The sequence below is a fragment of the Sinocyclocheilus anshuiensis genome, unplaced genomic scaffold, assembly GCF_001515605.1.
Source record: "Sinocyclocheilus anshuiensis isolate Anshui unplaced genomic scaffold, SAMN03320099.WGS_v1.1 scaffold175, whole genome shotgun sequence".
In the NCBI taxonomy this organism is placed as follows: Eukaryota; Metazoa; Chordata; class Actinopteri; order Cypriniformes; family Cyprinidae; genus Sinocyclocheilus; species Sinocyclocheilus anshuiensis.
Genome location: NW_015548208.1, coordinates 1214732 through 1224698, shown reverse-complemented (window position 1 = coordinate 1224698; position 9967 = coordinate 1214732). Strand labels below are relative to the sequence as shown.

The 9967-nt window shown below is 33.6% G+C and overlaps 1 protein-coding gene across 1 annotated transcript; it reads left to right on the top strand.

Moving 5' to 3' along the window:
• The first annotated feature begins 4262 nt into the window (after positions 1-4262).
• Positions 4263-9243, top strand: LOC107653671 (uncharacterized). The gene is made up of 5 exons (XM_016440450.1): positions 4263-4478; positions 7441-7968; positions 8685-8725; positions 8816-8969; positions 9067-9243. Exons 1-5 carry the CDS (start codon positions 4355-4357, stop codon positions 9096-9098), a joined length of 879 nt encoding a protein of 292 aa, XP_016295936.1. The 5' UTR covers positions 4263-4354; the 3' UTR covers positions 9099-9243.
• Positions 9244-9967: the final 724 nt, after the last annotated feature.

Below are 9967 nucleotides of genomic sequence, written 5' to 3'. Positions count from 1 at the left end.
TGTGTGTGTGTGTGTGTGTGTGATTTTTACAGTGTATGATATTGATGCATGTTGCAAAATATTTTAATGTGCTAAAATCAACCTACCTATAACCAACCTATAGAGTGACTTGTACTTATAAAACAGCGGCAAACAGCAATATGATAAAATACACTGATTACAATCAATTATAATATTTATGATTAATGCTTATGAACAATAAACCATTATTTTGCCAAATCATATGGTTAATTAGTTGGCTGTTTGCAGTTGCAAATATATATTTAGTATGCTGTATAATAGGCTATATGCCCTAAAACCTTACTGTACTTAACAACAAGGACCTAAAAATAGAAAAAGAAGCCAAAATATTATTTTTAAAATAAAATAAATTTATACTGGTATTTGAGCCAGGGCCTTGCTCTGTACGAGCAAACAAACAAATAAATAAAAGACAAATAAAATCACAATCACACAAGGCCGCTCACACAAAATTCTTAGGTCGTGCCCTTATTGTGTTGCATGGCTCTGGTTTCATCCTGACAAGTGGTAATTGATTCCGCTGTAGGTTGCGCCGGCGGTAAGTGGGGGAGGATCTCCAGTTTCACTGAAAACAAATCGCTCTTTTCTGCGGCCTGACCTTCCCTTCCCTTCTCTGTCCAGGCCTCACGCTCATCTGTATCTCCTTCTGCCCAGTGCTCACACTCTCATCCTCAGCATCACGTGTTACTAAAGTTTTTTAATGGAAATATTTTAGTTGTCCTATTCAGACGTTGTAATATTGTCTAATTTTATTTCTCATAAATAAATAATTCAAGAATGTGCACTATCATTCAAAATCTGGGGTCCACAATATTGTGTGATGTTTTTGAAAGAAGTCTCTTTTGCTCACCAAGGCTGCATTTATTTGATAAAAAAAAATACAGTAAAATCAGTAATGTTAAAGTAAGTTTTTCTATTTCAGTATATTGTAAACTGCAATTTATTCCTGTGATCAAAGCCGAATTTTCAGCATAATTAGTCCAGTCTTCAGTGTCACATGATCCTTCAGAAATCATTCTAGTATGCTGATTTGCTGCTCAAGAAAACATTTCTGTTTATTATCAATGTTGGAAACGGTTGCGCTGCTTCGTTTTCTTGTGCAAATCGTGATACAAATTAATGACATAGCTACACTCAAGTAAAATAATGCAGTGCAATGCAGCACAGCATGAATACACAAGTAAACAGATGTGTTTTCAGTAGTCTAATAGGCTATGTTCAGTAGCCTAAAATACTGCAGGAAAAACATTTAATTAAGATTAAGATTAAACAGCTGATCGTTTTCATCTCTCACATTGGCATCATACGCAAGACAAGATAAATGAAATCCAACACTGCCCTCTAGCGAAGGATTTCAGAAGGTGAGGGGGATAAAATTAAAGCGATTATCCTGAGCTGACAGGGGAAAAAATCTAAAAGTAAAATATACACCAGGTAAATGTAAATATATATATATATATATATATATATATATATATATATATATAAACAAAAAGGATGACATATATGAAATATAATTCAATATTTGTGATATATGTTGAAAAAAAAAATGCTCTGATCTCTGCAAGGAACATGAATGATGCAAAAAGTTAATTGAACTGGGCAGTTTGTGTCTTGGGTTTTGTTCTGGCTCTTACAGAATCTGGTTTTGACTCCGACACTGATATACAAACAAACAAGAAAAGGTTACAGCAGGAAAACATTTACTTTCGAGAGACAGAGCGAGAGACGGTGGGTGTTTATTGTCTGCAGGACACGAGTTTTGACGCTCTCTCACAAAAGTGGTGACTTTATTCAGACTGAAAGAGTAATGAATTGCTGGATACTCTCGGTTTAACTTCTCCCTAGCAACCTCCACTGAGGACTGTCCACTCCGTTCCTCTGTCTCTGTCTCTGTCTCTGACCGCATTCCCGTCCATCTCTCCTGACATCACTGTCAGACTCAGAGCAAACACAAACTGACACTCCCTGTGTCATTAACTTCCAGTAGGAACAGGTGCAGTTTCACAGCCAGACTTTCCAGAGTTTCGGGAGAGAGGGAATGTTACAGATTTTCTTACTTGCATCCTAAAGTAATTTGCTTTAATTAGAGATGCTTGCTGAGGCACTGTAGCTCATATTTAGGGTTCTAGACATTAATGATTCCTCAAACCGTGAGAAGTGTAGAATTTAAAATAAACCTCATATTATTTTTTTCCCCTAAGTGTATTATTTATTTTCAATTAGATTTATTACATTTTACTAATTTTATTAAACTAATTAAAGTTGAAGTTGAAGCACTAAAATTACAAAAACTAAAACCAAAATGTAAATTAAAATATAAATGAATTAAAGCTCTATATTAATATATAGTATTAATAACATGTTATAAACAAATGTTAATTTAAAATATTAATAAATATTATAATATAGAGATAATACTAAAATAACACTGAGATACTGTAAAAAAAAAGTGGTGTGATGACATCAAAACTCATGGACAAAGGTAAATTATGATTATTTTTTTCACACAAATTACATTGATCTAGTGTCATTAGAGAAAACTAATACATATTTTATCATGGCAAAGTTATATCAATAAATATGTGTTTATAAACATTCTAAATAGAAGTTAATGGCTGTCTACATATACCTCAAAATGCATTTATATTCACAAAAAAAAACGAAATATTTTTTTATAGAAGTTTATAATTTGTTCATTTATTTTCTCATAGAAGTATCTTTTTTATCAACAATGTGTCAGATCATGCTAATTTCTTCTCATATGTATAAAGAAAAAACTTAACCAAAATCATAAATATTGTTTGGTACCTAAATGAGAAAAAAAAAAAAAAAATAAGTTTATGTTGAAGGGATAAAATTCCACAAACTAAAACTGAAAAAAAAAAATCTCTATTGAAATATTAAAAAATTCAAAATAGTAATAAATAATAATAGATGAATAATACTAAAATAGCAATGGAAATTTATGATATCAATGCATATTTGTTTTCTAAATTTTTAATATTTTAAATTGTAAAATTAACCTCATATTAATGTTTTTACATACGCTTATTATTTGTTTTCAGTTAGTTTTATTAAATTTGACTAATTTTATTAAACTTTAATAATTTTATTAAACTAACTGAAGTTTAAGCTGAAGCACTAAAATGACAATAACTAAAACCAAAATATAAATTAATTAAAGCTCTATATTAATATGAATAATATACAGTATTAATATAAAAAACTATAAACAAATGTTAATAGTATAAATACTATAATGTAGAAATAATACTAAAATAACACTGAAATAATGTAAAAAAGTGGTGTGATGACATCAAATCTCATGGACTCATAATTAATTTTTTTTTTTTCATATACAGTAAATGTCTGTATTACAAAACTCATACAGATTTGATCATGACAAAGTTATGTCAATACTTATTATAACTATTTTAAATAGAACTCCATGACTGGCCATATAGACCTCAAAATGCATATATATTCAAACTAATAATGAAATAGTTTTAATACGATAAGTTTATAATTTGTTTATAGTTTGTTGCCAACTAACTGAAATAATTTTAAGTTAAAGCACTAAAATTACAAAAAGTAAAACTGAAATATAAATTAATTAATGCTCTATATTATAAAGCTAATTAAAAATATGAATAAATACTATAATATAGAAATAATACTAAAATAACACTGAGCTACTGTAAATAAGTGGTGTGACGACATGAAAACATGGACATGGACACAGGTAAATTGCCATTTAATTTTGGAAAAAAAAACAATTATATAACTGTGATTGTCAAATGCGTCTTGCACTTCAAGTCATGCTAATTTCTTCTCATATGCATGAAGGCTATTTGCATTGGCGCACACATCAAACGTCGTTCAGATTCAAAGTCATCGGGTGCGGTGCTGTGTAAGCAGTGATAAGGCACTTCTTATTGTGTTTGCACAGAGGCCGGAGTAAAAAGGGCCTCTGACGCAGAAGGGCCCACAGCCTGCTGCCACCTTCACAATGGAGACCCCGACACCAAACACGGCCCCAAATGTCACACAACACCTGGACATGGCAGGGAGGGATGAGCGACCTGATTGGACAGTGTCAGTGTGGGTGTCCGTTTTAAAAGGGCCGGTGGATGTGGCGTGATGGTAGAAGCAGCACGGTGTAAAATACGGTTAGGTATACACACACTTGACAAGCCTTCTCATCTTAGAGGCGCATCAGTGTAAAAGAGTGTGGCAGGTGCACGAATTTGCCGTTTAAAGACAGAAGATTGATCTAAAAGTCTCTAAAACGTTCATTTAGCTCTCATAGTTTCACTTTCAGGTCACTGAGATGTATAAAGTGGACATGTTGAAACTATTGACCACAGTTGCTCTGCTGACTGTCGCTTCAGTGTTGGATGCTGCTCCGTTGACGCCTGGACAACCAGATGCCTTTGAAGAACCAGCTGATGGAGGTGAGACAGGTAAAAACCCAAAACAGCTCACAGCTTACATTCATGCATTTAGCAGATGGTGTTATCTAAAAACTTACATTGCATTCAATGTATATATTTAATTAGTTCACGCACTTCCTAGGAAATGAACCCGTGACCTTGGCATTACCCTGCAAAAATGATTTTCTAACTTTCTAACTAAAATGTAAAATGACTATGAGGTCTGATAGATATTAAGTCTTGTTTTTTCTGAAAAATCTACCAAAATTATGTGAGTTTATTCTTAAAGAAAGAAAAAATATCTGTCAGTGTGGTAAGAAAAAGAAACTTAATTCAAAAGGAAAACAAGATTATGGCATATTTGTTCTTGTTATAAGCATAAATTCACTTAATTTTGATACATTCTTCAGAAAACAAGACCTAACATGTTAAGTAATTTTCCTTCTCAAATAAAAGAATATTTAGATATTAGATATTAATGGAAAATGAGACAAAACTAAGAAAATATATATATTTTTTTGCAGTATAGTGCCATAACCTATATTTGACTCATATATTTTCTATGTATATTTGACTATATTTAAGTCACATTCATTTATATACCGCTTTGTACAATACATATATTTACAGTAATAAACAAGAAAATAACAGTGTTAATGTTGTAAAATTCATAAATTATGAAACAAATTCAATTTCAGCTATACAGGAACACCGATTTCTAACCTTATGGTCCCAACCTGCAAACAACTCGAAACAATTTAATGGATTATAAATGTTTCAAGAATAAACTGTCTCAGATTTTTCTCCTAAAATTCCTTCAGAGAATTCAAAACAGATAAAAAATGATTCAACAGTTGTCATATTATAGAGTTTAAGAGCTGCCAAAATGTGGATAGAGGTGATGAGAGTGTGGTTTTCGCAGAGATACCATAGAAGAACCATTTTTTGGTTGCCCAAAGATCATTCTGGTGAACAGTTCTTAAAATAACCTTTTGTTTTTTCTTAGTGTGAATAATATTTTAATAATCTGAAGAACCTTTTTCCACTAACAACAAAAAAAACAACCTTTGTGCAATGAAAAGTTTCCATGATGTGAAATGTTCTTCATGGAAGCATAGATGCCAATAAAGAACCTTTATTTTTGAAGAGTGTAGAAGAGACATTTGCAATATTAAAGAGATCTCATTTGTGATTTCTCTGTCCTGTGAGATGTTATTTCACTGTTGTCAAGCCTACAAACTCAGAGATCAGGCGTCGGCTCTTGTGGTCTTCTATTGGTCTTGTGCTGTCCACACTTCCAGTGAGTGCAAACCCTAAATCTGTCATTTCGCATTTAGGTTTCCTGCTAAAATTGGCTCAGGGGTTTCAGGTAGGGTTACGTAATGCTTGAATTAGGTCTTAAATCTCAGTGGATTTCATTTAGGCCAATTCTGATTCATTTCTTGACCTGGATGTTTACTGTGCACAGTATCTGCATGCAACAATAACCCATCTAACATTGAATGTTCTCAGAACATTCTGGCAAGGTTATGAACAAGCGTTCTTCCAGCATCATTAATAGAATGTTCATTTGAAGTTATCTGGCCTTAATAATGTTCTAAAAACATGAAATGGAATGTTCCCTTAACATTTGCATAACCAAGAAAAAAAATATATATATATATGTATATAAACTGGACATTTTGAACATTCAGAGAAATAACATTTTCATAACTTATATCAAAGTAAATGCACATGCACAAACAGTTCTTAAACTGATAAAATAATTAATGTCATGCTTATTTAGTACCATATGCACACATTGAATCTGGTGTTGTAGTGCACTTTTTCATTCCAAAAATGGTCATGATTGCCTTTGATGAAGATGATAATACCACTATTATCTTATCAAGAGACCCTTCAAAAAGTTTTTAATGGAGTGATGGCAAGTTCAGTGTTTGCAAACGTCTTTTTTTGTATATCTATGAGACCAAAACCCCCGCCACATCACTGAGATGCACTATGGTTGTCCTAACAACTCCTTGACTTCCTCAAGACTTCTGTCAACATGGCTGCAGGCAGTGAGCGGCTCCACATGTGTTTGTACATGAGTGTGAACAAGCGATTTGTCAGCGTCCACCTCTAAGATCAGAATGATGAGGAGGAAAGTTCCTCAGACAAAAGCCATTTATCATCTGTTATGTTGTGTATGTTTGTCCAAGCCAAGAATAGGCCTTTTAAGGGATGTTTGAAGTTCGGGATGTCTCTCTTTTCAAGGTTCTCAGGATGTTTCAGTGCACTGACATTCCCACTGACTTGTTTCTATGGGTATGGGAACAATTCCGTGTCAACGGTACACCACTAAATGAGACAGACCCCTTCACAGAACAGAGGGTATGCATCACTCTTGTAACAACCATAAACTGGAATTGTAGAGACATGCAAACACTCTTCTGTAGCTGAAACTAATTAAATTGCACTAAAAGGAACTAAAGGAACACAAAAGGATATTGAAGAAAGCGATCAAAGTTCCCTTTGACTTCCATTGTAATTTTTGTCAATATTCGCCCCAAAAAGAAAAGAATGAAAGTCATACAAGTTAGGAATGGCATGAGGGAGAGTAAATGATGACTGAATTTTCATATTTGGGTGAACTAACCCTTTAAAGCAACTGCTTCATGAAGCTTTGAATTCTTTGCGAATCATTTGTTTCAAACCAGTTCCGAGTGCGTATCACACTGCCAAAGTCATGTGATTTCAGTAAACGGGAAACGGGGCTTAGTTAGTATACATTAGTGTAGAGTAGACTAACTAAAAGGAAGAATAGTAGTTAATAGTCTCTTACTGGTTCTCCAAACGTGATGAGCGAGTACGAAATATCGCGATCAACAATAACGGCAATATATAAATGAAAGGGGCTCCAAAGTCGCAAAAATAGGCAAAACTACATAGAGTTGCTTTAACAGATTTAAACGACCCCTAAAGTGCATGTTTGTCCCTACAGTTACACGGAGAACTGTCGCAGATATTCAGGAAAATGCAGCACGAGCGACGAGGATTTTTGAGAAGCTACTGAAGACCAGACCAATGACAACATTTCCTGACGGAGATGGAAAGACCGTAGTGATGAGAGCGTTAGACGAGATAATTACAGCGACAAGTAACCCAAATATCAGAGACAAACCCTTAGACATGGGAGTCTATAATCCATTAAAGACACTAACACTCTTTTCTGATGGTCACGATGAGATTCTGCCAGCACCCGGCGGCCGTGATGGATCTCTGAGGACTGACCATACAACCAGTTCACTCGATTCACAGCAGCAAATGGAGAAGAGCAGACTGTTCAGACTGTCAAAGGTGATTGAATCAAACGAGTACGGCAACACTCCATCAGCAGCTGGACGATCTGATCCCATCACGGTGGAGCTGGATGCTCGAGAGGAGCTGGTGAAGATGCTGAGTGCACTTGAAGAGCTTCACAAGTTAATGAACAACACACTGAGCCATCGAATCACCATCATAACCAGAGGTGAGCCAAAACCTCAAATACTTTTACAAATGATATACAATCAGATTATAAATTGTTACATTTATCATAATTGATCAAAAGTCACAGTAAGGAAATTTAAAATGTTCCAAAAGATTTTGAACTTTCTAGCCTATTCATCAAAGAATCCTGAAATAAAATGTATCATAGTTTCTACAAAAATATGAAGCAGCACAACTGTCTTCAACATTGTTAATAATCAGAATGTTTCTTGAGCAGCAAATCAGCATATTAGAATGATTTCTGAAGGATCATGTGATACTGAAGACTATGTAATTATGCTGAAAATTCAGATAGCAGGACTAGATTACATTTTAAAATAAATTCACATAGAACATATTTATAGTTGTAATAACATTTCACATTTTCACTATTAATAATATTTTTAGTTTGAAATAAAGTTGAAATGAAATAGATGCAATAATAGATGAAAAAAGAAATGAAAAATAAAAATGTTGTCTTCGCAGCTAACTGAAATTAAGCTTAAATATTAAAATTACTAAAACTAAAATAAAATTAAATCTAAATAAAATATTACAAGATAATAAAGTGACACTAATATTTTTCATCAAACAAATGCAGCCTTGGTGAGCAGAAGAGACTTATTTCAAAACTTTAAAATCTTACCAACCCCAAACTTTTGAATAATATACAATTTAATTCAATTTAATTTAATTGTGTTGTTTCTTTCTTCAAAGGAAATGGCAATGGACGAAATAATGGGAAGAAGAACAAAATGGTATGTTCAGATTGAAATCAATAGATATAAATATATTTAAAAAGTTCCGTTTGTTACTTTATGCTAGAAATCATGTTTTATAACCTTCAGGTAGTGACAGATGCAAACCTGAAATCCACCACAGCGACCACTATAGACAGCGGTGGGATTTCACCGAAGGCCAGCACTGACCAAATGGATCCCAAACTGAACGGAAAAGCCTTTAAAAAGTCTCTTCCATCAGCTAAGAAAACCAACAAGAGAGGTATGATGCAAACCAATTGTTCTGGATAACAAACAATGCTGACTGCATGATAAAATAATAATAATAAAATAAACTGTTTATCTTTCTCCAAAAACAGTGTGCTTCTGGAAGTACTGCTCTCAGAACTGAGTTGAGCAACCCATTTCGCCATAATTTCGCCCAGCAACAAATCCTGTTCTCAAACATAGATGCTTAAAGTCTTCTCAAAGGACCATCAGTAACACGACTGACCCCTCTGACCTCTGTGACGTGTGTACCTTAGACTTTGTGCACGAAATGCTCTTAATTTTCAATCTACACCGTCTTTGTTGTTGCAAGCACCAATAAAAATGACAAAGCATTCAAAAAATACTGTGATAATAAAGAGAACTTTATTTTTCTACAGATATCTCTCTCGGTAATCATTGCAAAATAAGACAGTATTTAAAGAGTGACGTGCATTACTGTGATTGGCCTCACTGTACTAGTGTTTGCCCAAGTTCTCAAAGCTCAAAATTAGAGGTCACTATGGTGATGATGAGGTAGCAAGTCGACTAGAAAGACGGGCTGTTGCTATTATGCCTTCTAAATTGATCTGATTGCTCAAAAAAGCTGCTGTTGCTTGGGGGACGTTTAATGAGACCCTAAAAAATACAAGAGAACATGTCAAACCACCATCAATGACTTGCATATCAAAATTTCATTCTTCACACAACCCTCGTTCATGATGGGAATAGGAAATTAAAAAACGATAAAGACAATGATGAAATCTGATTAGTTTAATTAAAGTCCCGTCAGAGCTTCATAAGGCGTTCATGTAAGGTTACATAGTTGCATAAATAGCACATTTTAACAAATTCTGTGCATAGATAAAAAAAAAACTATCAAATATAAATGAAGAAGCATCCTAGACAAAAGATAAAAACAATGACCTAGAAATGTAATTAGTAAACGTGTGGAAAATAGCCTCATGTGATTTTACAAAAGGATGGTTTCATTAAACATATTGTAAAATAAAC